The sequence below is a fragment of the Nyctereutes procyonoides genome, unplaced genomic scaffold (genome assembly GCF_905146905.1).
Source record: "Nyctereutes procyonoides isolate TBG_1078 unplaced genomic scaffold, NYPRO_anot_genome, whole genome shotgun sequence".
Classification (NCBI taxonomy): Eukaryota; Metazoa; Chordata; class Mammalia; order Carnivora; family Canidae; genus Nyctereutes; species Nyctereutes procyonoides.
The window spans coordinates 33,271,171-33,287,762 of record NW_026575049.1 but is presented as its reverse complement, the minus strand read 5'-3'; the positions used below and the strand labels follow the sequence as shown (position 1 = coordinate 33,287,762).

The following is a 16,592-nucleotide window of genomic DNA, read 5'->3' as shown; positions in this document are numbered from 1 at the left end:
TGAAGATAGAAACACAAAGCTTATAAGGCTGCCGATGCTGCTGGCCAACTGAATCAAGACTTAGTTCTTAGGCTAGGATGACAACAGTGAAGAGGGACAAATGTAAATCCTTGTACTTGGTTTCGCACAAGCACCAGATTGGGTGTATTTGACTTGATAGCATTGCTTGGTGAAAATAAACATTACCTTTTGAGATTTAGTTGATGAGTCAGTAGTGTGGTTTTTAAAGATTTTATTTATTCATGACAGACACAGAGAGAGACAGAGACACAGGCAGAGGGAGAAGCAGGCTCCATGCAGGGAGCCTGACATGGGACTCAATCCTGGGTCTCCAGGATCATACCCTGTCCTTGATTTTTTTTTTTTTAATAAAAGTGCTGTAATATCCAGAATGAGGGAGGCCGTATCCCCACTGTATGCATCAGATTGTCGAGAACACTGTCAGTGAGTTCAGGGTCCCCATGTTAGGAGGAACATTGGCCACCTGGAGCATGCCCAGGACCAGGCTGATAGAAGGGTCTGGAAGGCATGCATGTGAGACATAGTTGAATAGTTCCTAGTTATCCTGAATGTGACAACATGGAGAGTTGTGGTAAATAGTAAATAAATGGACTGTTGGAGAGCAGGCCTTTCTCTCTAGAGGGACAGTTAAGTTCAAGGGGTGGGACCTGGGGGAAGGGAGACCTCAGATCAGTATATGAGGTTAAATTTTTCCCTCAGTAATTAGGACCGCTTCTAAATGGGATGGTTGCTCTGTGAGCCTGTGAGATCCCAAGAAGGAAGTGTAATTAAAGCAAAGGCTCTGATTATGTGTTAGGATTGTTCTTGCAGGGCTGAACCCATTGTGCTTGAAGAATAAAGTGGAAAAAAAAAAAAAAAGAACACATGCAGGCCTTTTAAATTCTAGCACTTTAGAGTCCATGTTACTGTTGCAGTGTTCTCCATAGCACACTACACTACCTCTGCCCGGCTGTTTCCTACTTCTGAGTTGAAAGGAGAGTCTCTGCTGGCTAGTATGTGTTCTTCCATGAATTTCACCTGCCTTTCCATTTCAAATGCCGTGATTTTCAATTTTCTTGATAAAGATCCTCATTTTTTCCCCCTCAGTCTTCTCTAAGTTATCTGAGTTTTGAAATTACCCAGATAGGGGAAAACAGACATTTTGAGGGTTGAGGAAATGATGCTCAATTGCTGTATTTTGTTTCTTGGCTTTTTTTGTAAATTCAGAGTATGCAGAAAACATCTTGCCTCATTTGTTAGCTTATGGAGAGTTCTTGGATATGTTCAAATACTCCTACCTTGAATTTTCAGGGTCAGATTGATTTTCAAGGAGGAAAATTTGAGTGTGTATTAGCAGGATGGAGGAGAAATGGAATGAGGAAACATAAATGTGAAGTTCCACCAGGTGACATTTGTGGATTTTTTTTTCTCACTTTGGTTTTGAGAAAAATCTGAAGATCACCTGTGGTTAGAGTCTGACATAGTATGCTGTATTTTTGCTAACCTGCTTTCTATTTTTTGTCTGTCTAGGTGAAAGGCCTTGTGAAACAGCATATAGATTCATTCAACTATTTCATTAATGTGGAGGTAAGCAGCAGGGCCTAGAAGCAAAGAGGGGTGCCTGGTAGGCTCAGTCAGGGTAGCAGGCGACTTGATCTCAGAGTTGTTGAGTTCGAGTCCCTTGTTGGGCATGGAGCCTATTTAAAAAGAAAAGTAGAGATGAGAATTGATGGAAGCCAGAAATGCCCTAATGGTGCTCTTTCCACTGTAGATAAAGAAGATCATGAAGGCCAACGAAAAGGTCACGAGTGATGCCGACCCCATGTGGTACCTGAAGTAAGGAGTCATCTACTCTTGCTGCTTTGATTTCATCTAACATGTTTAAAAGTGAATATGGTTGTTAACCAAAAGCCTATCAAAATAACTGTCTTTATCTGGTTAATAAGAAAAGCACTCAATTTTTATTTGGTAAACTAATTATAACAAGTAGAGTTATGTTTGAGAAGTACTGAAACTGAGGTTTAAACACTTTTTAGAACAGTTTTAAACTTAGAGAAAATTACCAACATAGTACAAAGAGTTCCATATTATTCTTTGCCCAGCCTGTGCTAATATTAGCAGCTTACATAACCAAACCACATTAGAAGACCCAGGCAATTAGCACCAATATAATACTGTCAACTACTCTGCACGTCCTATTTCAAGCTTTCCCTCTCATGTCTTTTTTCTGGCCCAGGCTTCAATCCAGAGCCCGACATGATGATTAGTTCTCATGTCTCTTTAGCCGCCTCCAGCCTGTGACAGTTCCTTATACTTTCTTGGTCTTTTATCACTTCGACACTTTTGAAGAATTCTGATCCATTGTTTTGTAGGAGGTCCTTCAATTTGGGTTTGTAAGATGTTTGCTAATGATTCAGTTGGCTTATGCTTTTTTGGCACAGAAGTAATGTTTTGTACCATCTTCACTGCATCATATCAGGGCTACAGATGTCAGTATATTTTACTGTTGGTGGTTTTAACTTTGTTCACTTGATTAAGATGGTATATGCGGGTTTGTCCACATATGTATTTTTCCTTTTGTAACAAGGGTCTTAGGGGGAGATCCTTTGATACTATGCAAATAGCTTACACACTAATTTTAGCATCAAGGATGATTCTTCTAACAGTTACCGCTATATGTTTACCTATTGATGAGGCTTTCTTGTCATCGTTCCTTATATACTCATACTAGAATTTTATTGGAAGGAAGAGCTTTTTCTATCCTGCACCAGCCTGGAATCATCCATTTCCCCAGGAAGCCCTAATCTCCTTTTCTGGACAAGTGTTTAAAAACCAAGATAGAGATATTAAAACCTTGGTAGATGGAGCAAGGAAATATGTGTGTGTTTGCTAACATGCATGCACACATCCATATTTCCATATCCTATCCATTTTTATATAAAAGCCCAGCATACTGATACCTCCTATTTCCGTTCAACTCCACGGGACTCATTCTAACTGATCTCTTTCCTTATTTGTAACTTTTGTCCCTAAAATGAAAAACCTGGCTCTCATTATCCACACTATTTGTACCTATTTATTCAATCCTAGAATATGCATATTTCAGAATTGCTAATTGATAACTGTGAAAATAAAATTTGCTAATTAGAGTACAGTATCTGTACATTGCTTTTTTGTCTTTATCTCTACAGTATCCAAGCAAAATATTGTCTTCAAAGCAACTTAGACTTGTTTCCATTCTCACCTTCTCAGTGCAGTTATGTTATTCATTTATAAGGCAGTGCCATTTGTATTCCATTCTGGGTCCCATTCTGCATGCTGGTAGATTTTAATTATGCGTTTACTTTTTGAGTGTGTGAAACATGGTTGTAAGAGTTAGTCCTTTAGAAAAAAATACTTTCAGGAAATTGTCACCCTTTCCAGTTCTTTCCACCCTGTTGTCAGACACTCCCAGTAGGTATCCAGTCTCATTAGTTTCTGCTTTCTTCCTATTTCTTTTGCTGTAATGAGTATATACAGATGGTCCCTGATTTACAGTGGTTCAACTTTATGATGGTGTGAAAACTAGACACATTCAGTAGAAACTGTACTTTCAGTTTTGAATTTTGATCTTTTTTTTCCCAGGCTAGCAATATGCAGTACAATCCTCTTATGTTGCTGGGCAGCGTGGCCACAGCTCCCAGCCAGCCCCACAGTCACAGGGATCAAGAACCGACACTCTTAAAATTGTTTTGTGTTTCACTTTCTGTATAGTATTTAGTAAATTACATGAGATAGTTAACACATTATTTTAAAATAGGCTCCGTGTTAAATGATTTTCCCCTACTATAAGCTAATGTAATTATTCTTAGCGCATTTAAGGTAGGCCAGGCTAAGTTATGATGGTTGGCAGGTTAGGTATATTAAATGAATTTTTGGCTTAATAATCTTTTCAACTTACAATGGGTTTATTGGGCTGTGACCCTGCTGTAAGTCGAGGAAGAGCTGTATTTTTTTCCCCTTATAACCTCTTATTTCTTACATGAATAATAGTTCTTTTCATTAAATATCATCTCTAGAGAGCGATCTTTGCAGTATTTAAAAAAATAAATTTACAGTAATTTCTTAAAGACTTTGATAGTTTTTTCCCTCCTTCATAGAGCTATATGTATTATCATGTCAAGAAGATCTCCAATTACAATTTTTGTCATTTTTAGCAAGGTAAGTATTTATAATATACTCAAGTATAATATACTGATTATACTTGTATTTGGGAAGAAAATAGCTTGTTTGTTTGTATGTTCTTTGAAAAAGTATAATTGGTAATGGAATAATTTGCTTTTCAGGTATCTTAATATCTATGTGGGGCTTCCTGATGTTGAAGAAAGCTTCAATGTAACTAGACCAGTATCCCCTCATGAGGTAATTATCTACCTTACTATAATTGTATTTGTTTGCCTTAACTCAAGGAGTCTGTGCTCTTAATGTGAGTTTTTTAAAAAAGATTTTTAGGTCTATATTTTTGCAAGGGGGTGGGGAGGAGCACAAGCACACACGTGTGTGATCATGAGCAGAGTGGAGGGGGCTGGGCAGAGGGAGAAGCAGACTGCCCGCTGAGCAGGGAGCCCAATGTGGGCCTGGATCCCAGGACCCTGTGATCATGACCTGAGCTGAAGGCAGACGCTTTACTGAATGAGCCACCCAGGCGCCCAGCATATGCTCTTAAAATGATTTTAAAACAAGGAAAAAATATCTCTTATAAAGATGACCAAAATAAATTAGCACTTATATAATACTGTATTAGGAAACAATTTTGTACTATTTAGTTTATTATTTAATCCTGCACTATTAGTTAACCCGCACTGTTATATAACTTTGTCTTACATACATCCGTGCTTCTGACTTTTGAGCAGCCTCTCCATCATCTCCTGCCCTGGCCAGCCACTTTTGCCTAGTGCGGTGTGCGGTGCATTTGTAGATATTACTGAGCACATTTTTTGAGGGTCAGGCATTGTGTTAGGCAGGGGAGACCAAGGACAGGAGTTCACAGTCTGGTAGAAGAGATGGATAGGAAGAAAATTTAACTACCAGGATTTTAACAGACCTAAAGGGTTATAGAACAGGCCTATTTATTGGCTTTTAACATGTTCTAGATTCCTCTGGAAATTCTTCCACTTAATGTCCATAATTTGGAATTGATTTAGGAAAGAAAATGATTTTTGTAGATTTATCTAGTTTGTGTTAATGTAAAGCTAAACTGTAAAGCAGTTAGGGAAAGTAGCAGAGGACTCTATTAAACAACAAGTAAGTTGTTAGAATGTTAGGGTTGTTGTCTGAGCAAGGTTAGACAGGAAGTATGATCATGGAACTAGACATTTCACACAAGCTAAATGTTGGTGTTATTTAATCGCCAAGTATTGAGTGTCAGTTGAACGTTTATTTTGTGCCTCCACATTGAGAGATACCAAAGAAATGAGACCCTGTCCTTCCTCAAGGAGTTCATACTCTGTGGAGAGAGTAAAATAACAAAATACATGAAACAGCAGGGGTTGCACACTGGAATGCCCAGGAGGGTGAGGTAGGCATGGTAGGTGAAGTTGTATAGGGTAGGAAGTGGCGAGATGTGGAATGTTGGGAACATGTGCCCCACTTTGGCTTTCCCCACTTCTCCATTTCATCTTGCTGGAGTTTTCCAATTTTTTAAGGACTATGCAGCCAATTAGCAATCTCTGAGTCATCTTCTGAACTACATTACTGAATGTAGAGAAGAGAGAAGACAAAGTGGTTTGAAGTAGTTCAAGAAGCCTGAGGCCACAGTTGTCATAATTATTCTTCCTGATGTTAGAAGAAACACGTGGATGTTATTGCAGTTAGGGAGAGAGGGCACAGAGATTTCTTGGAGGGATTTTGATCCTTGGAGAGGCAGGGAGAGTGGGAGAGCAGGCGGGTGGGCAGTCAGGGTACCTACAGTAGGAGTGGTGGGATGCTGATTCTGCAGATTCCCCTGCACAGTTCTACTCCTATGGTGACAGAGAGGCAGAGGGGGAGAGAGGGAGCTCGCAGGGGTTGTTTGGGACCTCTGGAAAGGGTCCCCATTTTCACCACATTTATTAAAGTTCATTTCCATTTGAAGGAGAGGAGTTTTTTGAAACACAAATGTTTGGGGGTGCTGGGTAGCTCAGTTGGTTAATCATTTGCCTTCTGCTCAGGTCATGATCCTAGGATCCTGGGATTGAGCCCCTGCATTAGGCTCCCTGCTCTGTGAGGATTCTGCTTCTCCCTTTCCCTCTTCCCACTTTTGCTTTTTCTCTCTGATTCACACTCTCTCTCAAATAAATAAAATCTTAAAAAAAAAGAAAAAAAAAGAAACACGAATATTTGCCCATCATGGGTGTTATGTTAAGTTTTAATTTTTTAAATAAAAATGAGATATTATTTATGTAATACTCTGTTGCCAGACACTATTCTATATATATATATACCACATACATATACATAAAACCTCTTGGGAATTAAAACTATTCTCATCCCCACTTTACATACAAGGAGACCAAGACACAGAAGGGTTATTCAAAACTTAGGTGGTAGAACCAGGATTTGAGCACAGGCAACAGGGTGCACACGGAACCTCTATACATATCGCCTTTGGTGTGGCCTGAAGATGGAGGCTCAATCTAATTAAATATAAGCAACTTTTATTCAACATTAATAGAGATATCTAATATTTTAAGATCCCAGGCCCTGGAAAAGAAATAAAAAGTTTAAATCTGTCTTTGGTTCAGTTGGAGGCAGAAAGAGGATGCAGTAACATGAATTGTATGATTGATGTTACTCTCTTTTTGAGAATACAAGCCACTGATGACCATCAGTAAAACAGGGACGTTGGGGGACCTGTGTGGCTCAGTGGTTAAGCGTCTGCCTTTGGTTCAGGTGGTAATCCCAGGGTCCTGGGATTGAGTCCTGCATCAGGCTCCCTGTGGGGAGCATGCTTCTCCCTCTGCTTCTCCCTCTGCCTCTCACTCTGTGCCTCTCATGAATAAATAAAATCTTTTTAAAAAAATTAAATAAAGGGGACATCATAAAAGATTTTTGTGGGGTTTGCTGTGTCTGATCATGGCTCAGGTAAGGGCATCACTGAGCTAATTATCACTTTGTCAAACTGACGCATACACCAGTAATTTCTATAGTTCCTCAAATGGTGCAGAAATCGTTAATATGATGTGATGAATGATTTGTGCTATAGGATACCACTTGTTAAGGAATTCTGTGATAGAATTTATTTGGAAAATAAAAGGAAGTATATTTTAATTTTTTTAGTTTGTGTATGTGTATACCTTAGGCTTTATACTAGTGGTTAACTTTTTGAATACGGTAACCACATTGATTACTTTCCATGGACCAGATTTTCAGGGAACAATCTAATTGCTTCAAAGGTGGGAGCAGACCGCTATCAGATAGCGAGAAGAAAGTCAGCACCATATTTATTTCATGTCTGGGCTGGCAGGGGCAGAGAGGCCATGGGGCTGTCTAGATCAGTGGCCAGCATCAGTGGCCAGCATCATTCCCCCCATGGAGAAGGTAGGGTCATCACTCCCAGCATCCTTACGGCAGCACATTTAACAACTCAGTTCAGTGTGGGCTATACTTCTACTGGAAATGTGGCTCTTGGAGGGTTCAGGACCCTTTCTTTTCCAGGGAGGAGAAGCAGTGACTGTCTGATTATCTTTCAGTGCCGTTTGCGGGATATGACATACTCTGCCCCCATCACCGTGGATATTGAATATACCCGAGGCAGCCAGAGGATCATCCGCAATGCCTTACCAATTGGCAGGTGAGAAATGATGTCTGGGTTGGAGCCACACTGCCTGCATTCTAGCCCTCTGGGGTGACCTTGAGCAAGGACCACAGTTCCCTCTGCCCTCATTTCCTTATCTGAAAAATGTGTGAAATGGTGCATACTTCATAGGAGTCTTTTCTGGGGACCCAGTGAGTCAGCCCAGCACAGCACTCAGAGTGATATCGAATGCATAGCTGTGATGCTGAATGCTTTTTCATTGAACTCTCTTCTGTAAAGCTAAGGAAAATGCTTCCTTTTCCTCCTGAAATCCAAGCTGCTAGGGAAATGTCAGGTAAGATAGCGTTTCAGTGAAGCCTCCTGGCCTCACCTTCTTAGTGGATTCATGTGTATTTTGAGTTTCTTGGAAATTGAACTGTTTCCAACATAGCAGTATTTAAGGGAAAAGTTACTTATTTGCCTGGAACAGGTTTGGAAATGACAGATGCTTCAGCTCACATTGTTGCAGTCTGCTTTTCCTAATTAGGGAAAGATACTTGCCTGTAGAAATGGACAAAACTCAACGGTACTGTGAATCTGATAATGGTGTTGAATTTTAAACTTAGTGCAAACAGTTCCTGTCCAGTGTTTTTCAAAACCCCACCTTTAAAAATGCTAAGAGCTTAATAAACATCCATTGGTTCAGCAAATACGCACCAGTTGCCTGTCACTTGTTCTGCACTATGCTGAGTACTCAGGTAAACAGAAGATATTTAGATGTAAGTCCTGTTAGCTATGTTCATTTCCAGCTGCCAGGGAAGCCAGAGGGGGCTGTTTGTATCATTCCTGTCCTCACTCTTCAGTCAGGAAAATAAGTTGGGATAGCAGAATAATAATCTTCATTTTATCAGGACTATTTATTTGTGTTAAGACCTTCTCTCTTTCTCACATATGGACCTGGTTGTGTCCAGTTAAATATTGGAGCGTTAATACATTCTTTCCCAGATTGAATATTATGAAGGGAAGATTGGAGAGACAGGAGCAAAGCATAACTAGTATGATTTAGGGGTTAAATCCTGGCTAAGAGGAGTCAGGGAAGGGTGTTTAGTGTTGGGTATTCACCAGTGTTTGGTGAATACCTGCTATGTACCAGGATCTGGGAGAGATGATTGCATTTACTGCACTCATAAAAGTGACCTTTGTGAATCAGAGTGCTTGTACGTACCATGCACTGTCTACATTACATGTATCACCTTGTGCAAGTATTGTGGGTTTGGGACTTTTTTTTTTCCTGAATGAAAAAGGTTTAAGTTTAATTCAGGTAATGTTCCTTCTCAGTAACAAATCAAATAGTATATGAGAGCACTTTATACAAAGCAATAGCCTCCCCCTTTCCTTACCCTAGTCCCGTTCCCAATCTCATGACTATGTCTCTCATTCTGGTGGTTATTGCATCCATAACTTTATTTTTTTTAATTTTTTATTTATGATAGTCACACACACACACACAGAGAGAGAGAGAGAGAGAGAGAGAGGCAGAGAGAGAAGCAGGCTCCATGCACTGGGAGCCTGACGTGGGATTCGATCCCAGGTCTCCAGGATCGCGCCTGGGCCAAAGGCAGGCGCCAAACCGCTGCGCCACCCAGGGATCCCACATCCATAACTTTAAATGTTACATATATACCTCTGTTTCTTGGTACATCAACTGTAGATGCTATTTCTTAAAAACTCCAGAACTCTCGTTTTGTCTGAAAAATCTCATCTGGACCTCATTCTGAAACATGACCTAACAACACACCAGTTAGGTTGCCAGTGACTTTCTGTCCGAACTTTGCATGTCCCCCGTCACTGTCCCTCGTTGATTGCAGGTATGTGCCTGTCCAGTCATCTTTCCCTGTTTGGTAAGTGGCCTTTTCTTCTCTCAGGGTTTTAATTCTTCTCTTTGTTTTTGATGATTGTATCTTGACTATGGTGTGTTTTGATGTGGCTTTCCTGTTATTTACCCATGTAGATATGATTGTGCAGGTTTATGGCTTTCGTACATTTCTGAAAGTCCACAGCCACTATCTCTGAATAGGACTTCTTGCCCAATGTGTGTCTTTTTTCCATCTAGAACCTGATTAGATGTCTATGAGACGTTTTCACTTTGTCCTTCCATGTTTCTTAAACTTTGTCATACCTTCTTTATTTTCCTGAAATGTAATCTCAGTAATTTCTTTGGTTCTCTTTTACAACTCAATAATTCTGTCTCTTTTACAACTCAATAATTCTTCATTTCACTTGGTTCTTAATGTGACTGCCACTCCTCTGCCTTTTCTAAAATGTCCAAGAGGAATACGGACCCCTTGGGGATATGTACAGGGCAGGATTCTCCTCTTTTTTTTTTTTTTTTAAGATTTTTAAAATTTATTCATAGAGATGCAGAGAGAGAGAGAGAGAGAGAGAGAGAGAGGCAGAGACACAGGCAGAGGGAGAAGCAGGCTCCATGCAGAGAGCCTGACGTGGGACTCGATCGAGGGTCTCCAGATCACGCCCTGGGCTGCAGGCGGCACTAAACTGCTGCGCCACCAGGGCTCCCCAAGGATTCTCCTTTTTTCACCTCTTTTGCCAGTCAACATCTTTATGTGATATTTTCTTTTATTTTCAACAGAATGCCCATAATGCTGCGTAGTTCGAACTGTGTTCTTACAGGGAAGACACCAGCAGAATTTGCCAAACTGAACGAATGCCCTTTAGATCCAGGTATGTCTGATTCCTTGGATTTTTGCCCCCCAACTCTTGCCCTTCTTTGGCTTTTCTTTTACTGTTGCTGTTTCTTTAATTCTCAAAAACAATGCCAGCTTTTCTGCTTTATAATGAACTTGAATAAAACTGTTTACAGAACATGGGGCATCTGGGTAGTTTAGTTGATTAGTCCTCCAACTCTTAATTTCAGCTCATGTCATGATCTCTGGGTCATGAGATTAAGTCCTGCATCAACTCAATAATCCTTCATTTCACTTGGTTCTTAATGTGACTGCCACTCCTCTGCCTTTTCTAAAATATCCAAGAGGAATGTGGACTCATTGGGGATATGTACAGGGCAGGATTCTCCTCTTTTCACCTCTTTTGCCAGTGAACATCTTTATGTGATATTTTCTTTTATTTTCAACAGAATGCCCATAATGCTGTGTAGTTCGAACTGTGTTCTTATAGGGAAGAGCATCAGGCTCTGCTCTCAGCACAGTCTGCTTAAGATTCTGTCTCTTTCTCCCTCTGCCTCTCCTCCCACCCTCTCATTGACTCATGTGTGCTTGCTCTTAAAAAAAAAAAGTTCACATAACAATCAGAAATTTAGCTCCAACATTATTCTTTTAGTCTGTATTTGTGAAAGGTATAGTTTCCTCTTTTATTTCAGGTTTAAAACTGTAACACTCCAAGATGCGATTTATTGTTATGGTTTGTCAGACTTTTCTTTGTCTTTGCTCAGTGATTTCTTTTGGTATGCCTAAAAATTCAAGAATAATCTTAAAAAGTGGTTCTTTAGCTGGTTAGGAAAAACTCAAATAGCTTATTACTTCAGGCTGTTTTAAATGCAATAAAGGGGCAAAAACCAAAAGTTTTTTGTTTAAATTTTAAAAACTTACATATTTATACGTAGTCCTAGGCAGTTCATTTTGCAAAGTTTCAGGCTTAGCGCTTAACAGAAAATTTTTCTTAATTCCTCAGTTCAGGTTGCACATTTAATTTGTAGTTATTTTCACCTATTCTTTAAAGTTGCACTGATACAGAATCACAGAAGGTTTTGGAAAGAGGTTAACAAAGGACATGACTTTAGTAGACTATAACAAAATGTTGTGTAAGTCAAATATACTGCTTGTTTTTATTTATATTCTAAAAGTAAAATAAAATTTCGTTTTATTTTATTCTGAATTGTGTGCAAAAAAAGGCTATATGATAATGTTTTATGGGTTTTGTTCAGTATGGAATAGTTAGGAAATCTGATCCTTTTTTTTTTTTTTAAGATTTTATTTGTTTATTCATGAGAGAGAGAGAGCGAGAGACACAGGCAGAGGGAGAAGCAGGTTCCTCACAGAGAGCCCGATGTGGGACTCAATCCTGTAATCCCGGGATCATGCCCTGAGCCAAAGACAGACGCTCAACTGCTGAGCCATCCAGGAAACCTGATCCTAATCTACCATTGTCACTGATTTTTTAGAAAACTTAGGGCAATTTTGAGTTTATATTGAAGATTGTTGGTTATTTCTATGCTTAAGAAACTTAAAGACTAATTTATTTAACATACTTTTTTCATTCATCTCTATACATGTCAGGTGCTGGTGATACATACACCAGTGAGATCTGTACCCTATCCTCAGGAAATTTATTTTCTTGTGGCTCATGTGTATAAACTCATGTGCTGACATTGTCATCAATTCATAAAACAATATCAGCAAACTCCTTCTGAGTATTGGTTAGCGCCACAGAGCAATGGAAGAAGGGTCTCTAAATCAGAAGATTGCTAGTTGTTACTAAATCACACTGTCAGAAAAAGAGGCAGTGAAACTTACCTTGCTTCCTTTGGACAGGTGGCTACTTCATTGTCAAAGGAGTAGAAAAAGTAATTCTTATCCAAGAGCAGCTGTCTAAGAACAGGATCATTGTGGAAGCTGACAGGAAGGGGACGGTTGGTGCTTCAGTTACCAGGTATGCACAGCAGGGGTAGTGTTAAGAAATACTGATAATTCCACTAATATCATATGGCTGTCTTTCAGTACAGTGGTAGCCACTTATTTCTGATAGCAGGCAGCAAAATATTTACCTATTTATTCAATTTATTGTGTAAGATGGGAAGCATATAGAATATTGTTTTAAAATTTTTAAGTGATGGAAGTGTGTGAGACATTGGTTGTTGAAAGGCCACTAGTTGTTTTATTCAAGTTGAATTTTGTTGCATTTAAGGAATGTTGAAAAAAAATATGAAACCACTCTGTCACGTTTGTTTTTAGTCTTTGATCATTCTACATAATGTATTCCAACATTGATATAATTAGAGATTATTTTTTACTTAATATTTAATGAATTGTCATGGACTTAACATCTTATTGTTACTTTTCTTGACTGGTCTCTTTTACAGTGTACTCATTTTTCTCCAATAGCATCTCATGTCTCTTATAACTTCTTTTCTCTGATTTATTATCATATGTAATTTGAGATTTATAAATCAATGAATTCTGAGAAAAAAATCATAGAATAATGAAGATGTCAGTATGCAATAATTTGTCTTCTAACAACCTATAATAAGATGTTTCACTCAGACTTTTAAAATTTTTCTTTCTAATGTGGGGTCAGCCAACAATAATGGCCATTTATTGAGCAGTACTAGGAGCCAGGCAATGTATCAGGTACTCTTCATTATTTGTCCTCTCAACCCTCCAAGATAAGTGGTGCATCTCTATTTTACTGCTGAGAAACAGGCGTTGGGCTCAAGGCCATACTGATCAGAAGAGGTGGCCAGCATTTGGACCCAGATCTAATAATTCTTCGACCAATGTCTTCCTACCATATGCAACTTTCAGAGCCAGGAAATTGGGAGTTGAATCCCAGAGTTGTTTTTCGGTAGCTCTGAGGCATTTTGGGGAGGGTGACAGTTACACATCTTCTCTAAGCATTGGTTTCCTTATGTGATTTGGAGACACTACTTGAATGTAAGTGTTATTAGTATGGAGGAGATCAGAGCTAGTATTAGTGGAGTATGCAGAGCAGTGTACATGGTATGTAGCAGGTGATCAGTATGTGCCCTGTTGTGGCTGATTAAGCTTGGAAATACTTTTAAATCTGTTAGCAGCTTTGTAGCTAATAGAGATACCAGTAAAAGGCAATTACTTAGTTTCTTTTGGCTTCACTATAGAGTAAGAACATAGATGTGTTTTAATGGATTATTAATTTAAATACAGTGTATGAATTCCTTTCTTTGTATTTTTGTCATTATGATGTAAACTCATTTTGAGGTTTTTCTTTTGAAATGTGTAAAATTCATCATGAATATACCCCATACTGAATTTAAAGCGATTCAGGTGGAGTCAAAGTGAGGTAGGTCAAAATGAATTGGTGAGTGTCACTCATTCACCCTTAAAACTTCTACCATAATCTCAAAGCTAAAGAAACATCTATAGTGTTTTTAAATAGTCATGGAAGTGACAGGGAAGCTAGGAAAGGAGTTGTGTATCTTTAAAAGGAATTGTGTATCTCTTAGGAAGGACCTACTGATTGGTGAACCTTATTGACTGATGATCATGCTACTAGCTTGAAACTAAGTGGGGATGTGCTTTAACCAACCTGTGTTTTCTTGTAGCTCTACCCATGAGAAAAAAAGCAGAACCAATATGGCTGTGAAACAGGGGCGATTTTATTTGAGACATAATACTTTGTCAGAAGATATTCCCATTGTCATCATATTTAAGGTAAGGCTGCAAGTACCTACTGAAAATTATAAGGAGTCCTTCTCTGGTTAATTCTCATATGTCATTAGAAATTTCGAGGATAAGGAGTTCTAGGAATAGAAGGATTTGTGTCATAGATAAGTTGTGTCAGGAATGTAATTAATTTTAATCTGAAAGCTACTAAGATCAGGGTTCAGATGTTTTCAGAAATACTATTTTTTAATAGCTACACAATAAAAAATCCTAAAGTACAAAGGGACATATAGTGAGAAGTAAGCCTTCCACTCACCTGTACATAACCACCTAGTTATCCTACCCAAGGACACTACTGCTCCTGGTTTCTTGTGCATCTTTCTAAAGATAGTCTGTGCCTGTACAAGCACTTGAGTATATAGCAGGTTTTTATTCTGTTTTATTTTTTACTTACATACATTGCACGCCATTTTGCACTTGGCTTGTTTTCTTTTTTTGTAACTTACATCTTGGAGATCAATCGTGTTATATTATTAGTTCATACATTGCTGCCACATTGTTTCTGACAAACTGTTCCGTTATGGGTGTATGGTAGTTTACTTAATTGTTCCTCCATTGGTGGATATACACATCTCTTGCTGTTACAGAACTGCTGTAATACCACGTTACACAGAGACAAGGATATCTATAGGCAAATTAAATTCCTAGCAGTGGAATTTTCCAGGTCAAAGAATGTGAACCAAGTTTGTTATTTTTTATGCACTTTGGGAGTCTGGTGTGTTTCTACATTAATGTGAATCTTTAAAACTGATGTTTTCCAGCTTGTTTGTAAACAATAACTTAGAAGCCAAAAGACATTTTTTCCATAGAAATTATGTTTAAATGGTGCATTCTTCGCACATAATTGCAAGATGGCTCACTTAACGTGCTCTGAGACTTAAACGTTACATATGTTTTAGGAACACTTGAATCGTTGTATTAGTCATTAAACAAGATTTTAAAATAGCATTATCTGATACAGTTGATCCATGGAATTTGCGAATTCAGTTATTTGCCAATTCTACTTGCTAAAATTTATTTGTGACCTTGAAATCATCACCCGTGGTGGTTTTACGATTATTTATGCACACCCACTGGCTCAGTCTTGAAAACTTTGGGTCCCCAAACTCTCCGTTCCCAGCTGAGGCCCAAGAGAGCTGCACTCCACCTACCGTCTCTGCTTTCATGCTGTAAATAGGTACCCTCTCTGCCACCTCTGCAGTGCCATGTTCTTTCACATTTTTGTGCTTTCTGGTGGGGTTTTGCTGGGGAAAATGGCCACTAGTGCCGAGGCTGAAGTGCTGTCTGGTGTTTCTAAGTACAAGAAGGCAATGATGTGCCTTATGGAAAAACCACGAGGGTCAGGTATGCTGTATTCAGGCATGAGTTACACTGCTGCTGTCCTTGAGTTCAGAACTAGGAGTCAACAACATACGTTATCCAAGGCATCTTTGAGCAGAAACACACATAAAACAAGGCTCCATATTGATGGGCTGAAGGAAATGTAACCAGAGGCCAACAGGACCCTCCTGTGTTTCCCATGAGCAGTGCTTCCCTGTTCTCCCTGCAGGGTTTGTGGCAGCTCTGTGGAACGCAGCCCAGGAGGCTCAGACCTGACCATGTATGGGCCGGAAGTGAATCTTGCTGACGAGGCTGATCGAAGTGAAGGGCTCGGTTTGAGTCAGTCCTGAGGAGCGTGGGTACTTGGGATAAAGGTAGAGGTTAACACTTTTTTCTCATTTAGTTTCACTTCAGAGTCAAATATTCCTGTTCAGCAGTTGTCACAGTAGTAGAAACATCTCAGGTGGCAGTAACTGAGTTGCTTAGAAAGGAAAGATATTTGGGTACTCGCCTCAGAGGAGTAAGAGAGAAAGACTTAAACTTGTCGGAGTTGTGACCCAGTGACAGCAAAGGAGTGGGGGAGACAGGCCTCTTCATGTCAGGTTAGTGCAGGGACCAGTTTGGGGGTCCTGGGGTGCTAATAGGTGTTGAGTGGATGTTGAACAGTCAGGTTCTTTGACTCAGGAAATAATTGTATTCTGAATGCAATTACACGAAGAAGATTGTAGGAGGTTGCTGGTTTTTTTTAAGATTATTTTGTTATTTGAGAGAGAGCAAGAGCAACCGTGTTTGAGCAGGGGGATGGACAGAGGGAGAGGGAAAAGTAGACCCCCCCTGCTTTGAAGGGAGCCTTACTTGGGCTTGACCCTGGGAACTCAGGATTATGACCTGAGGCGAAGTCAGATACCTAATGGACTGAGCCACACAGGCATTCCTATAGGAGATTTTTTTTATGTTTAGTGCAACTTAATATACTTTTATATTCTCTAAATGAGATGGTGTCATTTTCTTTTTAGGATGATAATCATAACAGCAATACTATTTATATGGGGTTGGGAGAAGCC

General features: G+C 39.3%; 1 protein-coding gene across 3 annotated transcripts in view; it reads left to right on the top strand.

The window, feature by feature from the left end:
- Nucleotides 1-16,592, top strand: part of POLR3B (RNA polymerase III subunit B) — a 110,764-nt gene that overhangs the window by 7,931 nt on the left and 86,241 nt on the right. For all 3 annotated transcript variants that reach the window (XM_055328031.1, XM_055328029.1, XM_055328030.1), the window contains exons 3-9: nt 1,531-1,587; nt 1,772-1,836; nt 4,326-4,401; nt 7,710-7,810; nt 10,404-10,495; nt 12,322-12,439; nt 14,088-14,196. In XM_055328031.1, coding sequence (XP_055184006.1) covers nt 1,531-1,587; nt 1,772-1,836; nt 4,326-4,401; nt 7,710-7,810; nt 10,404-10,495; nt 12,322-12,439; nt 14,088-14,196 — 618 coding nt within the window. The remainder of the gene's footprint in view (nt 1-1,530; nt 1,588-1,771; nt 1,837-4,325; nt 4,402-7,709; nt 7,811-10,403; nt 10,496-12,321; nt 12,440-14,087; nt 14,197-16,592) is intronic.